At 45.3% G+C, this 23762-nt stretch overlaps 3 protein-coding genes across 3 annotated transcripts; 1 reads left to right on the top strand and 2 right to left on the bottom strand.

Moving 5' to 3' along the window:
- Window positions 1–8970: 8970 nt before the first annotated feature.
- On the top strand, window positions 8971–11306 carry LOC141129673 (uncharacterized). Its single transcript, XM_073617766.1, has 2 exons — window positions 8971–9135; window positions 10676–11306. The coding sequence occupies exons 1-2, from the start codon at window positions 8998–9000 to the stop codon at window positions 11192–11194; spliced, it is 657 nt and encodes a 218-aa protein (XP_073473867.1). The 5' UTR covers window positions 8971–8997; the 3' UTR covers window positions 11195–11306.
- A 1213-nt stretch (window positions 11307–12519) lies between these two features.
- Window positions 12520–12930, bottom strand: LOC141126454 (histone H3). Its single transcript, XM_073612395.1, has one exon. It carries the CDS (start codon window positions 12928–12930, stop codon window positions 12520–12522), a length of 411 nt encoding a protein of 136 aa, XP_073468496.1.
- A 10195-nt stretch (window positions 12931–23125) lies between these two features.
- LOC141129671 (histone H2A type 1) lies at window positions 23126–23518 on the bottom strand. The gene has a single exon (XM_073617765.1). The coding sequence runs from the start codon at window positions 23516–23518 to the stop codon at window positions 23126–23128; it is 393 nt and encodes a 130-aa protein (XP_073473866.1).
- Window positions 23519–23762: the final 244 nt, after the last annotated feature.

Below are 23762 nucleotides of genomic sequence, written 5' to 3'. Positions count from 1 at the left end.
GGCATCAGTCACTCCTTCTCTAGCCCCACCATGTCCTCCTGAGGAGTCCCCCGAACTGTTTGACCACAGTGTTGGGTACATGCTCCAGGAGGATGCCCAGCATTTTGAAGGCTCCAATGATGGTACCCAGCTAGAGGAAGGCAGTAACGTGAGCCCAGAGAGAGGGGGTGCCCAAGAAGGACAGCAATCTGCCAGTCATGTTCCCCCAGCTGCAGCATACTGCCAGCTTTGCTCCAGTGATGAGGAGGGAGGGGATGATGAGGTCACTGACTCCACATGGGTGCCTGATAGGAGAGAGGAGGAGGAGGAGGAGGAGGAGGAGGAAGCACATCACCAACGAGGCAGGATGCCCTCCAGGGGCCAGCTTAAGGGCAGCACACTGACTGCATCACACCGCAGAGCTCCACATGTGCAGGGCGCTGCTGTCTCTGCGCGTTATTCCAAAAGTTCTTTGGTGTGGGCCTTTTTTGAGACGAGTGCATCAGATCCCACCGCTGCTATTTGCAACATATGTCTCAAGCGTATCTCTCGTGGCCAAAACATCTCCCGCTTGGGCACCACATGCTTGACCAGACATATGTTGACCTGCCATGCAGTTTGTTGGCAAGCGTACCAAAAGACCCACACCAAAGAACAAAGAGGACCTCTCCTTGCTCCTCATCAGCTGGGATCTCCAACCCCACTATACCTTCAGTCCTCTCTGAGTCCTGCACTGAGAGAAATGAAGGTGTAGAATTAGGTGTGTCACAGCCAAGTACTTGGGGGCAATCTGCTATTGGTACACCAACGTTAGATTGTACCAGGCAAATTTCCCTGCCCCAGCTGCTGCACCGCAGAAAGAAGTTTGCTCCCAGCCATCCACATGCCCAGCGGTTGAATGCTAGCTTGGCTAAATTGCTAGCACTTCAACTGCTGCCTTTTCAGTTGGTAGACTCTGCCCCCTTCCGTGAGTTTGTGGAATGTGCGGTTCCTCAGTGGCAGGTTCCCAAACACCACTTTTTCTCACGGAAGGTGATTCCAGCTCTCTACCGGCATGTGGAAGGCAATGTCTTGGCCTCGCTGGACAGGGCGGTCAGCGGTATGGTGCATATTACCACTGACGCATGGTCCAGCAGGCATGGACAGGGACGTTACCTATCTTTCACCGTGCACTGGGTGACTCTTCTGGCAGCTGGGAAGGATGCAGGACAGGGTGCAGTAGTGTTGGAGGTTGTTCTGCCACCACGCCTCCAAAATACTACTAGTAGTGATTCTGCCACACCTCTCTCCTCCACCCCCACCTCTTCTTCTTCCTACATGGCATCTTCCTGTGATTTGACTTCGGAACCAGCGGTGCTCCGTAGGCGTTCAAGGGGCTACGCAAGCACGCAGGCCAAAAGATGCCATGCGGTGCTTGAGCTGGTGTGCTTGGGGGACAGGAGCCACACTGTGGCAGAGATCCTGTCAGCTCTGCAGGGGCAGGTTCAGAGGCGGTTGACGCCACACCAGCTTAAGCCAGGAATGGTGGTTTGCGACAATGGCACCAACCTCCTCTCTGCCCTCCGACAGGGACAACTGACCCATGTGCCCTGTTTGGCTCACGTCCTTAACTTGGTGATACAGCGGTTCTTGGGCAGGTACCCGGGCTTACAGGATGTCCTGAGGCAGGCCAGGAAAGTCTGTGTGCATTTCCGCAGGTCATATAATGCCAGTGCTCGGCTGGCTGACCTCCAAAAGGAATTTAACCTGCCCAAGAACCGCCTAATCTGTGACATGCCCACCAGGTGGAACTCAACGTTGGCCATGTTGCAGCGGCTGCACACGCAGCAGAGGGCCATCAATGAGTACCTGTGTGACTATGGCACCAGGACAGGGTCAGGGGAGCTTGTTTTTTTTTTTTTTTTCCCCACGCCAGTGGGCCATGATCAGGGATGCATGCACTGTCCTGTCACCATTTGAGGAGGCCACGAGGATGGTGAGCAGTGACAGTGCATGCATTAGTGACACTGCCCCCCTTGTCCACCTGTTGGAGCACACACTGCATGGAATAATGGACAGGGCACTTGAGGTAGAACAGAGGCAGGAAGAGGAGGACTTTCTTAGCTCTCAAGGTCCCCTTTGTCCAGACAGTGTTCCTGCGTGCCCGCCGATCACACAGGAAGAGGAGGAGGAGGAGGAGGAAGAGATGGATGTGGGGGTGGAGCCTGGCACTTAGCATCAGCAGCAGTCTTTAAGGGATCATTTACAGTCCCAAGAAACCCATGGAATTGTACATGGCTGGGAGGAGGTGGCTGCGGATCATGTCGTCCTTAGTGACCCAGAGGACTCCGGACCGAATGCCTCAGCAAACCTACGCTGCATGGCCTCCCTGATCCTGCAAAGCCTGCGGAAGGATCCTCGTATTTGTGGTATCAAGGAGAGGTATCAATACTGGCTGGCAACCCTCCTTGATCCACGTTACAAGGGTAAGGTTGCGGACCTTATCTTGCCGTTGCAGAGGGAGCAGAGGATGAAACATCTTTGGGAGGCCTTGCAGAAAGGTCTGTGCAACGTGTTCCCAGAGACTGGGAGGTTACAAACTCCTGTTCCTGGACAACGTGTTGCTGAGGCTTCGGTCAGTCAAAGAAGGAGCGGTGGAGAAGGTGGCCTTCTGACCGATGCATTCAGACAATTTTTTAGTCCTCAGCCCCAAGATATGATCGGTTCCAGCAACCATCACCAGCGTCTGTTTTACATGGTGCAGGAATATCTAGGGGCAAGATCTGACTTGGACACTTTTCCCACCAAAAATCCTCTGGGTTACTGGGTCTTGAGGATGGATCACTGGCCAGAGCTTGCACAGTATGCAATTGAGCTACCGGCCTGTCCTGCATCCAGCGTTCTTTCGGTACGCACATTCAGTGCTGCTGGAGGTTTTGTAACCGATCACAGGGTGTGCCTGTCCACCGACCCGGTCGATCGACTGACCTTCATAAAAATGAATCAGTCTTGGATCACCACCAGCTACCAAGCACCTGATGCTGATGTAACCCAATATATATATATATATATATATATATATATATATATATATATATATATATATATATATATATATATATATATATATATATATATATATATATATATATATATATATTTTTTTATTAGTCAGATCCCTTCAAGACTGCATATTCTGATGCTGAGTGACTATCCTGTCATGCTGAGTGACTATCCTCTTCCTCCTCAATGAACATGCTGATAGCTTGTAAGAATATTTTTGGTTCTGGGCGCCGCCACCAGTGGCTAAGGCCCAATTTTTCAGCCCCCGTTTAACAGGGGCGTGTAATTACAATTTTTGATGCAATACTTTGCAGCAGGGCTCGTTCCTGCGCTCCAACTAGAGTATCTGTGAGGGGTTGCAGTGTTGTGGCACCAGCATCAGTGCCTCTTCCTCCTCAATGATCATGCTGATAGCTTGTAAGAATATTTTTGGTTCTGGGCGCCGCCACCAGTGGCTAAGGGCCAAATTTTCATCCCCTGTTTAACAGAGGGTTGTAATTACAAATATTGATGCAATATTTTACAGGAGGGCTCATTCCTAGAGTATCTGTGAGGGGTTGCAGTGTTGTGGCACCAGTGCCTAAGGCCCAATTTTTCTGCCAATTTTTTAATATTTTGCAGCTGCCCATTTCTGCGCCCACCAAGAGTAACTGTGAGGACTTACAGTATTGTGACACCAGCACCACCGCCACCAAAGGCCCAATTTTTCTGACCCTGTTCAACAGGGACATGTAATTACAATTCTTCATCTAATATTTCACAGAAGAGCCCGTTCCTGCGCCCACCAAGAGTAACTGTGAGGGCTTACAGTGTTGTGGCAACACCAACACCTAAGGCTGCAATTTCTGCAGAGTATATAGGGCAGGCCCCTACTTTCATACATCCAACTTACAAACGACTCCTACTTGCAAACGGAAGGAGACAACAGAAAGTGAGATGAAATCTACCCCTAGGATAGGAAATTCTCTCCTGTAAGAGTTAATATGGGAAAAACATGTCTCCTCTCCACTGATGCTTTATCACCAATCCTTGTTTAACTAAAACCCCCAAATTGTCAAAAAACATTTGTCATTGGGACAGAAAGTGAGGTAAAATCTTCTGAAGAGGTGCACAGACAGCAAAACAAATGTCACAGGGGTGATAACCCTTCCCTATGTTTTCCAAAAAGCTTAAAAATAGATTTTTAGTCTGGAGCTACACTTTAAAAATGCACCTGTTCAAAATTACAAACAGATTCTACTTAACAACAAACCTACAGTCCCTGTCTTGTTTGCACCGTCTGCATACTGCTGTTCAGAAGGCCTGGGGCCTCACACCTTTCCTTTTTTTTTTAAATTGGGTGCGGGGTTCCCCTTAATATCCATACAAGAACCCAAGGGCCTGGTAATGGACTGGGGGGTACCCATGCCATTTGTCTCACTGATTTTCATCCATATTACCGGGACCGGACATTACATTAAAGCCGTAAGCAGTTTTAAATGACTTTTATTCCTTTAAAAATGTCATTTTGTGCTGGGACTGTACTAATCACGGGAAACACGCGCCACTTTACAGGCATACTATAGACACCCCCCAGGTACAATATTTAAAGGAATAGTTCACTTTTTTTTTTCACTTTAAGTATCATTAAAATCACTGCTCCCGAAAAATCGTCCGTTTTTAAAACTTTTTTTTTGCATTGATACATGTCCCCTGGGGCAGGACCCGGGTCCCCAAACCCTTTTTAGGACAATACCGTGCAAATTAGCCTTTAAAATTAGCACTTTTGATTTTGAACGTTCGAGTCCCATAGACGTCAATGGGGTTCTAACGTTTGTGCAAATTTTCGGTCCGTTCGAAGGTTCTGGTGCGAACCGAATCGGGGGTGTTCGGCTCATCCCTAATGGAGAGGTGTGTGGTCATTATCACATTGTTCTCCCATAGAGATCAAACTTTCTGTTATCTATATTTACAATCAGATCTCCCGATAACAATGTATGCGGGGCTCTTTGTATGGAGAAGTGGATGTCTTTGTGTTGTATAGTGGAAATGAGCCACCCACATACCACACATCAGAGCTGTGACTTCATTCTAACCATGTACAAAATGATTCTGGATTATTCGATGGGCTTTGCTAGCCAGGTACATCTACCCCCCCCCCCCCCCCAAAAAAAAAAAAAACAAACAAACAAAAAAAAAAACAAAAACAAAAAACAAACAAAAACAAACAAAAACAAAAACAAAAACAAAAAAAATGTAAAGCATCTAGATGGCCGCTTGTGTTTCCAATTCACTACTAGATCCCCAGACATTGTTCTGGTTCAGCTACAAAAGTCTACATTGTAAAACACAATTTGGGAATTAGGAAGGAAAACATTACAACGAATCACGAAGAATAATAAGAAAATAAAAAAAGGTAGCGGGACTTTATATATAGACACTCGGGAGCGGGAATAAAATTAATAATTTTTAATGGAATCAAATGATTATAGAGTTTCTGTATTCGAATAATTCAATGCATGATGCTATATATAAAATCATTCGTACAACTATTACAATTCATTGAAACCAGAAAAGATATACATACATACATGTTCCAACAAGGAATCAATACATAATACATAATGTAAAAACATTTAGAGCATGATTACATGATTAATTGGAAAAATTGGAGACCAAAAAGAAAAGGGAGGGTTGCAGATCATAGGGGGCACAAAACAAATTATTATGGAACGGCCTGGTAGAATGCATCAATATGTACACTAGGTTGATATTGGCTCTACGCGTTTCAAGGTATTTGACCTATCATCAGTAGCAAGGAACCATAGTGATAATCTAAAAATTAAAAGAAAAATTGTTTAATTGAAAGTATAAAGGGAGAAAAAAAAAAAAAAAAAAAAAGGAAAAGACTCAGAACAGGCAGGAAGGGTCCTCCCTGATGGACCCGAACCGCCTGTGCACTTACATGTATGGTCCACACAGTGGCGGTGCGGCCATGAAACGCACAGGCCAAGCCAATCATGCCATGCACGGGAGCTGAGGGGACATGTAGCAACGGGCAAGACACAGGAATGGACGACGTCCCGCAGGAGTGTCATTGTAGATGATGGTGAAACAAAGGGACCAAATCTGTAGGGGAAAGAAAATGAAGTGGCTGTGAAGTGGATGTGGGGCAAGGTGAAGGAAATGGGTGGAGAGGGAGGAGATGTGGAACAAGGGGAGGAATGAAGGGGGTTAAAAAAGGGTTAGTGTGATTAGAAAAAAGGTTGAGAACATGAGAGAGGTAGATGGAATAGGAATAGGAAAATGAAGATGAAAAGGGGAAAAAAAGAGAGGGTAGGATAGGCGGGGTGATACAAGAGGGGCAAGATAAGGAACAGAATAGAGAAGGAAAGGCAAGAGAAAAAGAAAGGGCAGGAGTGAAAAGGAGGAAAGGGAAAATTGCAAGGATATGAAGGTGATGAAGGGAAAGTGGAACTCGGTTTGAAAGTCAAGAATAATGAAGGAGAAAATGTGTACCTGATAAACAAAGTGTCCAGACAAAATTGCATTGATGCATAGGTGATAGATAGGAAGGTGGAAACAAGTGTGTACCAAACGAGGTGCGGAATCCAAGCGGGAATGGGGTCCATAGCCGTCAAGCCCCCGCAGTCATGCCCCCAACGTCAGACGCTGGCCCACAGATGGGGAGAGAAGGGGAGGACGCCGACAGCCCAGGAACCAAGCCAGTGATGGCTCCACCGGCGGCGGCGGCAGCCAAACCACCCCCCAATGGGCCAAGAGATAATGATCACTCGGACGGCACGCCGCGCTATAAGGCGCCAGCGTGTCCGGCCGGGATGTGTGACGTCATTTAACCGGGATGGAGGGGGGGACCTGAACGGCACCCCTATACCTCATATAAAGTCCCACTAATTCCCTCTACCCTTTTTTTCCCAATTAATATATTACAACGAATCACATTGTATCTCTTCCCAGATCTCAGTACAGATGCCATGTATCTTGTGACCGCCAGGTGTCAGTGTTGCACCTTCATTTGGAATAGAGTGGGATCCATTTTTTTATTCCTTTTTATTGAATATTGTCAGTGATCAGAGTAAATCTCCAGAGGGTCACTTCCAGGTCCCTCCCTGGTATAAAACAACTTACAGGATTTACATAACAGCAACATGGTTCATGTGTGGTATTTGTGTACCGCAAGTATGGAAAATAGAGCAACTCCTCCAGTCCACGAACTAAGGGGTGCCCCAGTTGGATGGACAGGTCCTCTTTATGGATATATTGGTGGTCTTTTCAGTCCCAGTGTCTCCCATCCCCCCTATGTGGGAGTATTGGTCAGGTGACAGGTCCTCTTTATGGAGATATTGGTGGAGTCGTGCTAATTAGGATACAGTGGAGAAGTGCTATTCAGGATATAGAGGAGCGATGCTTTTATACATACGGTGGTCCGGTGCTATTAATGATAGGAAGGAGAGGTGTGCTATATATTGAGTATCAATTAGAATAAAGTTGGGGGAGGAGGCGGACATCATGTGTCAAGTTTATTGGATTCTATCTATCTATCTATCTATCTATCGTTCTATCTTTTTCCTTTCTTTACAATAATCTAGTAGTTATTTAGAATTAATATCTTGGTCTCTGGAGATTTATTGTATTATGAGATACATGTACTTTCCATGTGATTGGGATCATTGGATCAGTGAAAGTTTTTAGCGCTGTATATTTTCAGGATTAGCCGGAATTCATCCACACTAGTAGATCGGGGCTCTGGGGGATACAGAGGAGAGGAGATATTGAGGATACAGAGAAGAGATGCTATCTGGGGAAAGGAGGAGCGGACCTAACTGGGATACAGAGGGGAGATGATAATGGGGTAAAGGGGGTCTAATATTTAAATCTCTAAGTTCAATTCTTTTGGTGAATTCCCTTTACTTTTAGTTTTCTTTGGATCTGAGAGGAAGGGAACACCCTGAAATCTTGTTCTGGAGAATGTTAACAGAATAAAATACGTTTTGTGGTCAGTATGCATGTTTTTAGTTTAGTAGCCTAGAAATAAATCCACCCCTCACTAACCTACAAATAGCCAATATTTACTATCACGATTCACCTAAAGCTACACTATATTAGGATTTTCAGCAAAATTCTTGTTACTGAAATGATCTCTTGGGGGATCCAATGCTGATGGATTGACTCTTTGATCACCAAAACAATAAACTTATATTCTAGATAGAAGGATTCAAAGCAAGCATTGCACCCGCGTAGGATATATAGCTGTGTAGTAAACGAGATCGATAAACATACTCAAAGTATCTGGATAACAATATATGTATCATGGTGACCAGATAATGATACATAGCACATCAAACATGACATTGTGTAATCAGCTGAGACATTTGTATATATAACAATATCTGCCATCACATCACACAAGGATCTCATGTCACCGGCTGATGTTTTTGTTCCAGGCTCCTTCTACTCAGCTATAGATGAGCAGAGTTCTGTATTAGGGGGAAATGTTTCCCGATGGTCACTCTTCACTCATCTAATGTGAAGATCATTCTAGTGGGAGATGTGAGAAGATTGTTTTCTGGGTAGAATTTGTGTAGAAAACAAGATAGAAGGAAGAATGGGACACACACTCAGGAGGATGGCTGTGTTTGCAGCCCCTGTGTTCAGCTTCCTCAGCAGCTCCTGACAGCTGTAAGTGACCCCCCGATAAGTGACAGTCCAGTGAGCAGATCGGGTCCCCGATGAAGATCGGACATCGTTCTATTCCAGAATAAAATCATTTTTCTCTCTGCCCGGAAAACACAACAAGAGAGAGAAGATTCCCCATTACTGAAGTAAGAGTGGGTGGGCGTGTCTAATGTGTAACCAATAGGAGTGCAGACAGCGTGTTGTGTACCAACCAATAGAAATGACGATCGTACTGTATAAAGGCAGAGCGCTCGGATCATCGTATTATGAACGTTTTGTAAACCTTCTTGAAGAGGAATCATGACGGAGACTGAAAGCGCCCCAGCCGCCGCTCCTCCAGCGGAGCCCGCCGCCAAGAAGAAGCCGGCCAAGAAGGCGGCAACCGGAGGAGCCAAGAAAGGCAGCAAGAAGCCGTCCGGTCCCAGCGTGTCCGAGCTAGTGATGGGAAGTCCGGATCTTTTAATTGAATCGGTTCATTTCGAATTACTCACTGAAATGAACCGATTCAATGAATCGGTTCTTCGGTTCACTTGCTGAGTCTACTGACAAGCAAGTGAACCAAATCTCTGACTCAACCTTAAATGATTAGAATCAAAAGAATGATTCTTCACAGAAGGTTGGCAGGTCCTGGGGAGGTTTTACTTGGATTTAGTTTGCTGCTCAGAGCACAAGCACAATACTATTGTGTCAGACTGTCAGACCACAATTTGTCAGAGCAGCCAGCGTCATCAATTTTGGTGTTGCACAAAAAGCTGTGTAGATGAAAAGCGGGTTTTTGTGCGTGTGAACCTCATTTTGATGGGCCAACTTCACAGTTAATATTGCTAGCCATCAGATTTTTCCGTAATCTTTACAGTGCATGCACAGGAAAAATGATCGGATTTTACTACCACAGGCGGGCGAAGTACCCACGGTAGTAAAATCCAATCGTTAGGCTCCTTTCACACTTGTGCCATTTGAAAGTCGTGCAATTTTTGCCACGATTTTTACCGTGACTTTGATGCGACTTGAAGAATTACCTATGTAATCTTGAGGTCTCTGCCTCAAGTCGCATCAAAATAGGACCAAAGTAATGCAGTGACTACTTTGAAGTCGCTGTGACTTGAAGACGCACAGATATGAACGGTACTCATTGGAAATCATGGGGTACCACTTGTCATGCGACTTTGTAGTCCCAAGTCGCAGGACAAGTCACACAAGTGTGAAAGGGGCCTCATAATGCACTGTAAAGACTACGGACAAATCTGATGGCTAGCAATCTTAACTGTAAAGTTGGCCCATCAGAATGCAGTTCACATGCACAAAAACCCGCTTTTCGTTTACACAGCTGTTTGTGCATCACGTAAGTGGCAATATTGGCTACTCCTATAGATTGCTTGATCTGACAGAACACCTGATACCCAGGTTACTGAGCACAATCCTATACTCATATGATCATATAACAGACCCAAGATGCAATAAAGAGAACCTGTCACTTCAACAAACTATCACATAGAGGCTTGTTATCTTGACTTTGTCCTCTCTGTCTTTAAAGCAGTCTGTAGTGTAGTGCTGCTACCTGATCATTGATTTAGTGTATTGTTCTACTGGTGGCGACTCATGGTTCTTTCAGTGTACTATGTTCTAACAACTCCTATGATTCTTTAACTCGGTAACCTGTATGATTCTTTAACTTGGTAACTTGTATGATTCTTTAACTCGGTGTACTGTGTACTCCTGACTCTTGTTTTAAGTGTGTATCCAGTTCCTGAGTGTCACTGTGCCTTGAGCACGCTGATTGGTTGCAGGGAGGGGCCGAGCTCTCTCACTCTAGGATCATATTACCAGGCCTGCTCTGCTCTGCTCTGCTATGTATTGAGTGCATTGTGAACTGTTTCAAACGGATCAGTTCACTCAGATGAATCGATTCATCCAGTTCACTGAAAAGAATCGATTCAAAAGAACGATTCGTTCATGAACTGGACATCACTAGTCCGAGCTCCTCGTCAAAGCCGTGGCCGCTTCCAAAGAGCGCAGCGGGGTCTCCCTGTCCGCCCTCAAGAAGGTCCTGGCCGCCGGAGGATACGATGTGGACAAGAACAACAGCCGCCTCAAGATCGCCATCAGGGGGCTGGTGACTAAGGGGACCCTCGTCCAGGTCAAAGGACATGGAGCCTCCGGATCCTTCAAGATCAACAAGAAGCAGGAGGACAAGGCGGCAGGCGCCAAGAAAAGCACCAAGAAGCCATCGGCTGCAGCCAAGAAGCCGGCCGCCAAGAAGCCAGCCAAGTCCCCCAAGAAGAAGACCACCACCAAAGCCCCCACCGCAGCCAAGAGCCCCAAGAAGGCCGCCAAGAAACCCGCAAAAAAGCCTGCAGCTGCCAAGAAGGTGACAAAGAGCCCCAAGAAGCCCAAAGCTGCAGCCAAGCCGAAAAAAGTCGCCAAGAGTCCGGCTAAGAAGGCGGCTAAACCCAAGACAGCAGCCAAGCCCAAGAAGGCCGCTCCAAAGAAGAAATAATCCCCACCGGAGAGACCTCCTTTCATCTACACCCCCCAAAGGCTCTTCTCAGAGCCACCCACCTCCTCCTGACAGAGCTCTACATACACACAGCGACCAGGGGGGGCCGCATTAGAAGTCCTCCATACAGAGCAATGTGACCACCTTACACAATCCCCTCTATAGAATAATATAGAATACAGCGGGAGATCCGATCACAGGACTCTTCACATGACATCCGTCATTGATACAAAGGATAGCTTCAGGTATCCCCCCCCCCCCCCAATATATATATACATATACACTTCTGTGGTGCGGATTGGAGACAATTTTCGCACTGGGAGATCTCCCCAGGGAGGTGGAGTAAGAATGATCAGCGACAAGATCATTGTGTTATGTGGGCAATGTACTCTCTACTAAATAAATATCCAGTTACAGATTTACCATCCCCAGGTCTAGCGGCCCCGATATCACATTCGGAGGGAAACGGATACATGTCAGAAATTTCATTATAAACGCTCTCATTGGTTGACAGATGAAGCACAGGCGGTTATTTTTGGCGGAGTTGGAAATTTTCAAACTGCCCGCCATAATTTCAGTTTTCCATTATGCAACAATTAGCCCCCCCCCCCCCCCCATCCATGGGCGGTAGAGAATAATGGAACAAAAAAGGGAGTTCCCCGGATTTTTTCACACAATACTGGATGAATTGTTCCTTCTAGTCTCTCTATTTGTGATGGATTGATGTTGGAAATAATTGTATCAATAAATGACAATCTAACACCGCACTCAAAGATAATTCTCTTATTCTCATGAGCCCCCATTGTACAAATATGGTCCCCCCGGCCAAACATTCATAATCCCTTCAGATAAACCATAAAGTAGAAGAAATGTTCACCGATATAAGGCGGTAGTGTTGAAATAAAATGAGAAAAGGGACTTGGCAGTTTTTTTTCATAGTCAGCCTTCATATTTCCAGACGGGTCTCTGGAGAGATGAGAAGTGATGGATAGGGAAAGAGGGGGGCGGAGTGTCCCGGGGGGGCCTTGGCTGGACTGACAGGATTATTGTACAAGTGACTTAAGTTCTATCACAGCATGGAGCAGTCCAGAGGAAAAGATTAGAGAAAAAAAATGAGTAGTGTAAAACATAATCGGTATGTAGTGGGTGTAGATGTCTATTGAGGAAGGAGGTGGGGAGATGTGTGGATGTCTTGTAGGGATTTCCCTGTCATAGTCGGTGTGATGATGATGGAGTATATAGATCTTTGTATAGGAGGATGTGGTGGCTCTGAAAAGAGCCTTTGTGTTGGGATTAGTAGTAGTTCGGAGTGTGTCTCTCTCTCTCTATGCCCTCTCCCCGCGGATGCGGCGTGCCAGCTGGATGTCTTTGGGCATGATGGTGACCCTCTTGGCGTGGATGGCGCAGAGGTTGGTGTCCTCGAAGAGTCCGACGAGGTAAGCCTCAGAGGCCTCCTGCAGAGCCATGACGGCGGAGCTCTGGAAGCGCAGGTCGGTCTTGAAGTCCTGGGCGATCTCTCGGACGAGGCGCTGGAAGGGCAGCTTGCGGATGAGCAGCTCGGTGGATTTCTGGTAGCGGCGGATCTCTCGGAGAGCCACGGTGCCGGGCCTGTAGCGGTGAGGCTTCTTGACTCCGCCGGTGGCCGGGGCGCTCTTGCGGGCGGCTTTGGTGGCCAGCTGCTTGCGGGGAGCTTTGCCTCCGGTGGACTTACGGGCTGTCTGCTTGGTTCTCGCCATGACTGCTCAGTGCTTCGCTGATACAAGGAACGTGAGCTTATGCCGCTCTGCAGCGCTATTTATACACATCTCCAGCCCTCTGATTGGACAATGAGAGCACACTCCTCCTCCTCATTGAAAAGCGCCTTTTTTTTTTTTCTTTTTTTTTTTTTTTTTTCAAATTGCCCGCCTAGATCTGCACGTTCTATTTTTGGAATAAATCGCTATTTTGTTTTCCCAAATCCAAAGTAAAATCTCCGCCCATCACACAATACTCGGAGATCTCTGAACTCCTTCAATGTGGATTATTAATTAGAATAGAAAGTGTGAGCGGGGATTCCACACTGAGCAGCTGTTGTCTGTTCCGCCAAATACACAGCACAGGGATCAGGGGGATCCGTCCATGCTCACTTCTTATAGGTCACCGATCACGGTATACATCTGACTTATAAAGAACACTTTTCATGTCCCCTGTAATGGGGATCAGGGAGGGGTTGTGGGGGGCTGAGGCTCTCTGCTCTCCGGACTCCATCACATCTATCGTTCCACTCTGCCACCTAGAGGTCATTCCGGGAACATCTCCGCCTTCACTGTCTTCTGTGGACATCTCCACTATAGAGCCCATAGGATGTCTGTCACTGAAATCCTCTCTATGTTATGATGACTAAATGACACAATAAAGGTGGATGGAGGAGTACCCTGAGGTGTCCCTCGTGAGCTTTCGAGGCTGTGGCCGGGAGGGAACGTTGTTTCTCACCTGGAAGACTTTTGGGTGAGAGTGCACACCTTAACCACTTGACCACTGGGCACTTAAACCCCCTTCCTAACCAGACCAATTTTCAGCTTTCGGTGCTCTCACACTTTGAATGACAATTACTCAGTCATACAATACTGTACCCATATGAAATTTTTGTCCTTTTTTTCACACAAATAGAGCTTTCTTTTGGTGGTATTTAATCACCGTTGGGTTTTTTATTTTTTGCGCTATAAAAGAAAAAAGACTGAAAATTTGGTAAAAAAATGAATTTTTCTTTGTTTCTGTTATAAAATTTAGCAAATTAGTAATTTTTCTTTGTAAATTTTGGCCAAAATTTATACTGCTACATATCTTTGGTAAAAATAAGTACAACTTGGTGTATATTATTTGGTCTTTGTGAATGTTAGAGAGTCCAAATGCTATGGTGCCAATATCTGAAAATTGATCACACCTGAAGTGCTGATGGCCTATCTAATTTCTTGAGACCCTAACATGCCAGAAAAGTACAAATACCCCCCAAATGACCCCTATTTGGAAAGAAGACATTCCAAGGTATTTAGAAAGATGCATGGTGAGTTTTTTTGAAATTGTCATCTTTTCCCACAATTCTTTGCAAAATCAAGATTTTTTTTTTTCTTTTTTTTTTTTTCACAAAATTGTCATATTAGCAGGTTATTTCTCACACACCGCATATGCATACCACAAATTACACCCCAAAACACATTCTGCTATTACTCCCGAGTATGGCGATACCACATGTGTGAGACTTTTACACAGCGTGGCCACATACAGAGGCCCAACATGCACGGAGCACCTCCAGGCGTTCTGGAGCACCCAGGCCAATTCTTATATTTCTCTCCTACATGTAAAAATCATAATTTATTTGCTAGAAAATTACATAGAACCCCAAAACATTATATATATATTTTTTTTAGCAAAGACCCTAGAGAATACAATGGCGGTTGTTGCAACTTTTTATCTCGCACGGTATTTGCGCAGCAATTTTTCGAACGCTTTTTTTTGGAAAAAAAACAGTTTTGTGCTTTAAAAAAAAATAAAACAGTAAAGTTAGCCCAATGTTTTTGCATAATGTGAAAGATGAAGTTACGCCGAGTAAATAGATACCTAACATGTCACCCTTCAAAATTGCACACTCTTGTGGAATGGTGCCAAACGTCGCTACTTAAAAATCTCCATAGGTGACGCTTTAAAATTTTTTACTGGTTACATGTTTTGAGTTACAGAGGAGGTCTAGGGCCAAAATTATTGCTCTCGCTCTAACGTTCGCAGTGATACCTCACATGTGTGGTTTGATCACCGTTTTCATATGTGGGCGGGACTTACGTATGTGTTCGCTTCTGCATGCGAGCACACAAATGTGGGCGCTTTAAACATTTTTTTTTTTTTTTTTATTGTTTATTTTACTTTATTTATTTTAGTTTGACACTTTTTCCCCCCCAAAAAAATTTTTGATCACTTTTATTTCTATTACAAGGAATGTAAACATCCTTGTAATAGGAATATGGCATGACAGGTCCTCTTTACAGTGACATATGGGGTCAATAAGACCCCACATCTCACCTCTAGGCTGGGAAGCCTGAAATTAAAAAAAAAAAAAAAACGATCTTGGCTTCTATCGTAGCGGTGAGTCGGTAGAAGCACCGGAGGGTGGCGGGAAGGGGGGGGCGTCCCCTCTCGCCTCCCGTAAGAACGATCAAGCAGTGTAACAGCCACTATGATCATTCTTATGGTGTAGGGAATCGCCGGCTGAAAAAGCTGATATCTGAATGATGCCTGTAGCTGCACCCATCATTCAGATATCCCCGCACAAAGTCAAGGACGTCATATGACTGTGGGCGGGAACTGGTTAAAAATTGCGGGGTATTGCAGAGTATTGTGGAGTAGTGCAGGGTATATTGCTGGGTATATTGCAGAGTATTGCTGGGCATATTGCAGAGTATTGTGGGGTATATTGCAGAGTATTGCGGGGTATTATGCAGAGTATTGTGGGGTATAATGCAGAGTATTGCGGGGTATAATGCAGAGTATTGCGGGGTATAATGCAGAGTATTGCGGGGTATAATGCAGAGTATTGCGGGGTATTTATGCAGAGTATTGCGGGGTATTTATGCAGAGTATTGCGGGGTATTTATGCAGAGTATTGCGGGGTATTTATGCAGAGTATTGCGGGGTATTATGCAGAGTATTGCGGGGTATTACGCAGAGTATTGCGGGGTATTACGCAGAGTATTGCGGGGTATTATGCAGAGTATTGCGGGGTATTACGCAGAATATTGCGGGGTATTACGCAGAGTATTGCGGGGTATTACGCAGAGTATTGCGGGGTATTATGCAGAGTATTGCGGGGTATTATGCAGAGTATTGCGGGGTATTACGCAGAGTATTGCGGGGTATTACGCAGAGTATTGCAGGGATGGCTGAGCATGGAGGGATGGATGGATGTGACTGCAATTGTCACTGAGCACCGCTGTGAGCACTACACATACAGCCCACAGCGGTGCTGCCATCCGATCCCTCCCCCTCTCCCCTCGCACTGTACAGATCGGTACAGAGAGGGGAGGGAGGAACCGGCGTCATGACATGACGCCGGTCTGTTGACATGTGATCGCTCCGTCATTTGACGGAGCGATCACATGGTAAACGGCCGCGATTAGCGGCTGTTTACCGTGATCCGTGATGCGCCGGGTCCTCTGGACCCGGCGGTCACGGAAGTTCTCGGGTGCGCGCCCCAGGGGGCGCGCGAGAGCAGTATTCTGGGAGGACGTCCCAGGGACGTCCACCCAGAACTAGCCGACCGCGCTGCAGCCGTCTTTCGACTATGGCCCGGTCGGCAAGTGGTTAATGTACTCGGTAACAATGGTTAACATTCCCTAAAAAAAAAACTCAAATAGGTCTCCTAATTTACAAACCGGTTGACAGCAACCCTAAACATACACAGAATCCTAAATGTTATGTTTTTGGGCAGCTAAAATATCTATAGGTACTGCTTAGAAGACACCTAGGTCGATCTAGAGCAGTGGTTCTCAACCTTGCTAGTGCTGTGAGCCCTTGATAAAATTTCCCAAGTTGTGGGGACCCCAACAGTAAAATTATTTTTGTAGCGTGGGTGGTCAGCACCCAAGGCAAGACAAGTAATTTGCGCCCCTAATGGACATTCAGCGCTCCCTGAGTTCCTTCCACTCGTACAGTATTGAAACCCCTTATGGTACATTTTAGGACGTGCCACTCTTTCTCTTTGTTTCCCTTTCTTTCTCCATCCTAATTTCTTATTTTTTTTCCCCATTCCTCTCTCTAGCCGTCTTTTCTCTTTGTCTTTCTCTCCCTTTTTCTTTGTTCCTCCCCCTCTTTTCCTCTCCCTTCCATGTATTCTCTATTTTTATTCCTTCTCTTACTCCTTGGTGAGGAGTGGGGGGAATGGGATGAGTGGCAGTGCTGGTGGGTAGTTGGGATAAGTGGCAGTGCTGGTGGGGAGTTCTGATCAGCCAACTTAGGTGCTCTTGATCAAGGTCATCTGCTGATCTGAGAACTTTAGTGGGCACTTTTAATGGCAACCATAATCACAGGTTACTCACTGTGTCTCTGACTTTGTGGTGTCTCGTAACAGTGGCACCTATGTCGAAATCAGGAGATAGGGTCTCCTCCAGCCCCTCCTACTTCACATTCCTCACCAGTCAGCTGACCTCTAGCCTCTAGTCTCTGTCCCCCAGCCATGCCGTGAACTGAATGGGCGGCTGCGAATAGGCTAAGTGGGCGGCCACGGGCTCCAGGGACAGCCCAGCTGGGTAGCCGCAAAAAGGCTGGGAGAGCAGTGTGGGCTTCAGGAACAGCCCAGGATTCGGTGACCCCTGGCAAATTATCATTCGACCCCTAAGGGGGTCCTGACCCCCAGGTTGAGAACCGCTGATCTAGAGGGTCCATGTGTATCCAAACTAAATATCTGGATACAATACAACTGATTTGCGACCATGTTGATTCCTATACTCTATCCTCTAAAGTCAAGGCCCATTCCTCCTTATCTGTTCATGTTGCTGTGAACTTCCCATCCAACTGGGCCCTTTCGAGGACTGGAGTGGTTGCTCAATTTTCCATACTTACTGTATTCAAACACTATACATGAACCATTTAGATTTGTTTTGTAAACCCTGTAATAAGTTGTTTTATACCAGGGACCTCACTGCCTGGAAGTGACCCTCTGGAGATTTACAGTTATCGTTGACAATCTTCAATACAAAGGAATAAAAACTATCCCCAAGTGATCAGACTAGTCCAGATGAAGGTGTAACACTGACACATTGCTTCTGTACGGAGATCTGGGAAGATCGTAATGTTTTCCCTCCTGATTCCACTTCCTAATTTACTGGGCGTAACATCATTTATCAAAAATATTTAAAACAAGAAAATGGGTATATGTTATCATTTTTTAATTAATCAAAGTTTTTTTTTTTCTTTTTCCCCCCAAGAAATTGCGTTTGAAAATGGATACAGTTCAAGTGATGACATGAAATCCTTGTGTGGATGGATGTACACTGAAGGACGGGATGGCTTTGTGCCCCTATGATAACATGCAGCAGCTGTGCCTGCTACTATCTCATGATCAGTGTAGAAGGGATACAAGGTGATCAGAGAGCCGTCATTCTGCACTGGGAGGATTGTGGAGAAATGATACAAAAACGTATTACAAGGAATCTGTTCCGGGACTCTCGGAGATACTTTACTGCTGAGAGATAATTGGAGATTAGAGATGTTGCAATACATCGGTGTAGTGTATGGCCTAAAGGAACACACACCGGAGCATCATTGTGGGGACTTTATCCCCTTCCCGCCGACCGTACGCAGATATGCGTACTCGGCTTTCTGGGGTTATACCGGGATGATGCCTGCAACTGCAGGCATCATCCCGGTACCGTTGTTTCGAGCGGGCGATCGGCTATCCGTATATAACAACGATGCGGCTAAAAGCCGCTCGGCTGTTATACCGGTGGAGCGGGAGGGGACATCCCCCCTCCCGCTGCCTCCCGCCGCTCTTACCGGGCCTCTCGTGCGATCGGGAGGCCCGGTGTCCAATCGGGTGCCTCCGGCGGCTGTGGGCGGGCTGGAACGAAGCTGTCGGCGGCTTCGTTCCAGCCCTCTCAATGTAAACGCGGAAGTAACGTCTTGACGTCACTTCCCGTTTACTCGGCTGCCAATGGTGCCAAATTTAAAAAAAAATATACAGTATTCAGAATCGCCATTTTCGGCGATCTGAATACTTTGAAGTGTAAAAGAGGGATGGGGGGTCTTTTAGACCCCCCATCCCTCCATAAAGAGTACCTGTCACAACCTATAAAAATAAAAATAAAATAAAAATAAATAAAATACATTAAAAAAGAAATTAAAGCGCCCCCGTCCCCGCGAGCTCGCGCAGCGAAGAAAACGCATACGAAAGTTGCGCACGCATATGTAAACAGTGTTCAAATCACACATGTGAGGTATCCCCACGATCGTCAGAGCGAGAGCAATAATTCTAGTCCTAGACCTCCTCTGTAGCTCTAACCTGGTAACCGTAAAAAAAAAAAAAAAAATTAAAGCGTCGCCTATGGAAATTCATAGCTACCATAGTTTGTCGCCATTCCACGAGTGCGCGCAATTATAAAGCATGACATGTTTGGTATCTATTTACTCGGCGTAACATAGTCTTTCACATTATACAAAAAAATTGGGGTAACTTTAATGTTTGGATTTTTTTAAAATTCATGGAAGTGTCCCTTTTCCAAAAATTTGCGTTTAAAACACCGCTGCACAAATACCGTGTGATATAAAATATTGCAACAATCTCCATTTTATTCTCTAGATTCTCTGCTAAAAAAAAATATATATATATATATATATATATAATATTTGGGGGTTCTAAGTAATTTTCTAACAAAAAATATGGATTTTAACTTGTAAACACCAAATTTCAAAAATAGGCTTAGTCATGAAAGGGTTATATAGTAACTGGAATAGAAAAGTGCAGTGGCGGCACCCCTATTATAATGTATAACCAGGAGGAATGACTGAAAGGGGAACATTAAATACTGCAATTTTGTCATCATTTCTTTATTCAATCCATGGATTAATTCATGGATTCATGAGCCTCGCCTATCCTCTGGAATTCCCTACCCCAATCTGTCAGACTGTCTCCAAATGTATCCACTTTTAGGCAATCCCTAAAAACTTTCCTCTTCAGAGAAACCTATCCTGCCTCCATCTAACAACTGCACTATTTTCTCCATTAGCTCATCCCCCACAGCTATTACCCTTTTGTATAAGTTGACCCTCCCTCCTAGATTGTAAGCTCTAACGAGCAGGGCTCTCTGATTTCTCCTGTATTGAATTGTATTGTAATTGTACTGTCTGCCCTAATGTTGTAAAGCGCTGCGTAAACTGTCGGCGCTATATAAATCCTGTATAATAATAATAATAATAATAATAATAATAATAATAATTAACCAAGAAATACGTTGGAAATATTAATTTCAGATTGTTTTGTTCTTTGATTGGACTTCAGAATACAGACTCCGCCCTGCTATAGAGATCAATAGGAAGTCTACTGAGCAAGTATTTTCTGGGCTGAAAACATAGAGAGATCTCGGAATACATTTCTTTGGTGTCCTCAAAAGAAGGCAGTATTACTGGATGATGAAGGAAACGCCCACAGCTGTGATTGGTTCAGATTTAAAATTGCTGTTTTCAAAATGTGCCCGCCGGAATTATGTAGATCGTTACAGCTATATATTCATCTCTCTTATACCGCCAAATCCGACACCGAGGAGATGATCGGATGAGACATTTATCGGAGAAATATGATTAACACTGTCATGTCATTAGTCCAGAATGATTAGGAAAAGATTCTGTTTGTTACTGAACCATGAGAAAACACTTCTATATGTTCTCAGAATCCAGGATCTCACCACTGCTACACACAGAATATGATGTTCATGTCACTGACTGATATTGTTTTGTATTTCTTTCTGGACATTTATCAGTTAAGATCGTCCTCATATCACAACCTGGATATGTCTAAAAAGAAATGTGCAATTCATGTTAGTAACCATGACACAGATAAAAATGCACAATGAATGAATAAAGTAAAGATTTCATGTCTGAAGAACCAGATCGGGTTCCCCCTCGGTAACATGCAATCTGCCACATATTTACAAGGTTCTAAGAATGTGAAATTCTCTGCAGAAAACCAACGTGCTTTGGCCCCGCCCCTTTTCCATTAGTCTCCTATCAGGTGCGCTAGGGCTTAAAACAGGGGGGAAAAAACAAGGGGTTATCTGTATATCGTTTTCCTTTTCAGAGTACTATTTTATAAATATGACATTATTATTGACAATAGTATCTGGTGATTGGGGTTTCTGTTATCAGGAGTCCAAAAATGTATATTTTCAGTATAATCTCTGAAGAATACCTAGAAAATCATTAAGAAGCAAGAATAGATTTCACATCTCTAGATGGATTTCTCTTGCCATCATTTTCAAAACAGCAGAATGTTTAGGAGCCTTACAAATGGAAAAACAAATCTATTCTGTGTAATGAATGGGTGTGACTCCGCCTTTTCTCAGGATGGTTTCCATCAGGTCCGCACAGTCTCTATAAAAGGAGGGCGGGCGGGCGAATCAGTCAATTTCAGTTCTTCTGAGTAACAGAGAAGAGTCGCCATGTCTGGTCGCGGTAAAGGAGGGAAGGGTCTGGGGAAAGGAGGCGCTAAGCGGCACAGGAAGGTGCTCCGGGACAACATCCAGGGCATCACCAAACCCGCCATCCGACGTTTGGCCCGCAGAGGGGGTGTCAAGCGCATCTCCGGACTCATCTATGAGGAGACCCGCGGAGTGCTCAAAGTCTTCCTGGAGAATGTCATCCGCGATGCCGTCACCTACACCGAGCACGCCAAGAGGAAGACCGTCACCGCCATGGATGTCGTCTATGCTCTCAAACGCCAGGGCCGCACTCTCTACGGATTCGGAGGCTAAACCCTCATAGACCCCCTACTACCCACTGCATCTACACAAAGGCCCTTCTCAGGGCCACCCACCTTCTCATCCAAAGGGCTGTCTATAGATTTCTTCTGTAATGATACATTTTTGCTGTGTGTGAAAGGAAGTTCCTTTTAGCTAAACATACACTATGCAATCCGATTGTATGATTTCCTTTTAGATGCAACACAACAGATCTGTCTTACAATATCGTTATCTCACTTTTATTATTTTTTCAGGTACGTTGTTCACCAATGAACACCACGTTCCTTAGTCACTAAAAACGAATTGCTGTTGCCTGTGGTTCTCATCTTTTCCACATTTCTGTCACCCGGAGTTATTATTGGGACCCCCCCCCATGTCTGTATGAAAGGGTGGGGGTGGGTTGCAAAGGGGCGGGGCCGCGACAATGTATTCTGCAGAAAATGTCACTTATTAGAATCTAAACAGGAAACCGACCTGATTTATCAGACCTGAAAAATGTGTTTTGTGAAATGAAAATCGGTCAGTGACATATGTCATTATGAATGCTTTCTTTTCCGTCATAAAGGAAGATAAACGTTGTGTGTGTAGTAGTGGATTCCGAGCACTTGGAATAAAATAGAACATATAGAAATGTTTTTGTATTTAGTCATTCCCGTCTAACCTCTGGCGGTAGAAAAGGGGTGAATTTTTGTCTGTGATCTTCACAATTCTGGCGGGCAAAAATTGAGCCCACAACCAGCAGTGTTTTTTTTGGTAGAGAGTCTGCGCTGTCTACTCTGCAGAACAAAAAAATCCCGGACTTTTCCAGCGTATGTATTACTGTTGGGGAATTAAATTGTGTGAAAAGAAGGGGGTCTAATACTGTGATTGTGAGATGATGGGAACAATCCATAGAATTTCGGCGGGAGATTCCTTTGGATGGTAAAACGTATATTTCCTTGTGGGGGTGTGAAGAAGGGGATGAGATCTGTGGGCTCCTTTCCAGTTGGGGGGAATGATTTGCGATCATCAGAACTACTAGAAAGGATGGAGGAGAATGAAGTCCCTGTAATGAGATCACATTACTATATAAAATATTTCACCATTTCTTATTACGGACACATTGTTCTCCCGTCGGGATCACATCTTATAGTTTCAGAGGAACCATTTTATGATCAACATATAAAAGAAAATCCTGTCTATTTTTTATAATCAGTTCCCCCGATAACAATGTATGTGTGTCTTTGTATGGAGAGGTATAATGGGGCCGAATCTTCCTACTTTACTACTGACCTGTAAGAAGTGTGAAGAAGAATACAAAGTGTTTGCTTTTAGAGTGAATTATGAATCACATTAAAAACATCGGAGACTAGGAAACAAAACAATGTATGTCGGGCTCTTTGTATGGAGAGGTGGGTGGCTCTGAAAAGAGCCGTTGTGTTGGGTAATAGAGGTGGAGGAATTGTCGGGATGATTACTTAGATTTGGCGGCCTTGTGGCTCTCGGTCTTCTTGGGCAGCAGCACGGCCTGGATGTTGGGCAGGACTCCTCCCTGGGCGATGGTGACTCCGCCCAGCAGCTTGTTGAGCTCCTCGTCGTTGCGGACAGCCAGCTGGAGGTGTCGGGGGATGATGCGGGTCTTCTTGTTGTCGCGGGCGGCGTTGCCGGCCAGCTCCAGGATCTCAGCCGTCAGATACTCGAGCACGGCGGCCAGATAGACGGGAGCTCCGGCCCCGACCCGCTCGGCATAGTTGCCCTTCCTGAGCAGGCGGTGAACACGACCGACTGGGAACTGCAGACCAGCCCGGGATGATCGGGTCTTGGCCTTTGCCCGAACCTTGCCTCCTTGTTTGCCGCGTCCTGACATTATCACCGAATGATCGAGACTAGAGAATGTCACCCCACAGCCACTCCCCTTCATTTATACACTCAGTGCTCTGACGTCACACGCTGTGATTGGTCCTGTTTCAATCCAGCCAATAGTGTCCTGACTTGTCTCTAAACCAATCTGTAAAGGAGAAAAGAAAGCATGACGTCACTCCCCATCACATGATTGAATCCTCCAATAGAAGAGTGATTAGGGATGAGGCTCATTTGCATAGGACGCCTAT

This window comes from Aquarana catesbeiana, linkage group LG02 (genome assembly GCF_042186555.1).
Source record: "Aquarana catesbeiana isolate 2022-GZ linkage group LG02, ASM4218655v1, whole genome shotgun sequence".
Classification (NCBI taxonomy): domain Eukaryota; kingdom Metazoa; phylum Chordata; class Amphibia; order Anura; family Ranidae; genus Aquarana; species Aquarana catesbeiana.
This window is presented reverse-complemented; position numbering and strand designations above follow the sequence as displayed.

What these genes read in the sequence shown, in the direction of transcription:
- LOC141129671 (XM_073617765.1), bottom strand. Translation starts at nt 23,518, where the DNA reads ATGTCAGGACGCGGCAAACAAGGAGGCAAGGTTCGGGCAAAGGCCAAG.
- LOC141129673 (XM_073617766.1), top strand. Translation starts at nt 8,998, where the DNA reads ATGACGGAGACTGAAAGCGCCCCAGCCGCCGCTCCTCCAGCGGAGCCC. An exon ending in GTCCCAGCGTGTCCGAGCTA is followed by an intron (nt 9,136 to 10,675) that starts GTGATGGGAAGT and finishes CACTAGTCCGAG; the next exon opens with CTCCTCGTCAAAGCCGTGGC.
- LOC141126454 (XM_073612395.1), bottom strand. Translation starts at nt 12,930, where the DNA reads ATGGCGAGAACCAAGCAGACAGCCCGTAAGTCCACCGGAGGCAAAGCT.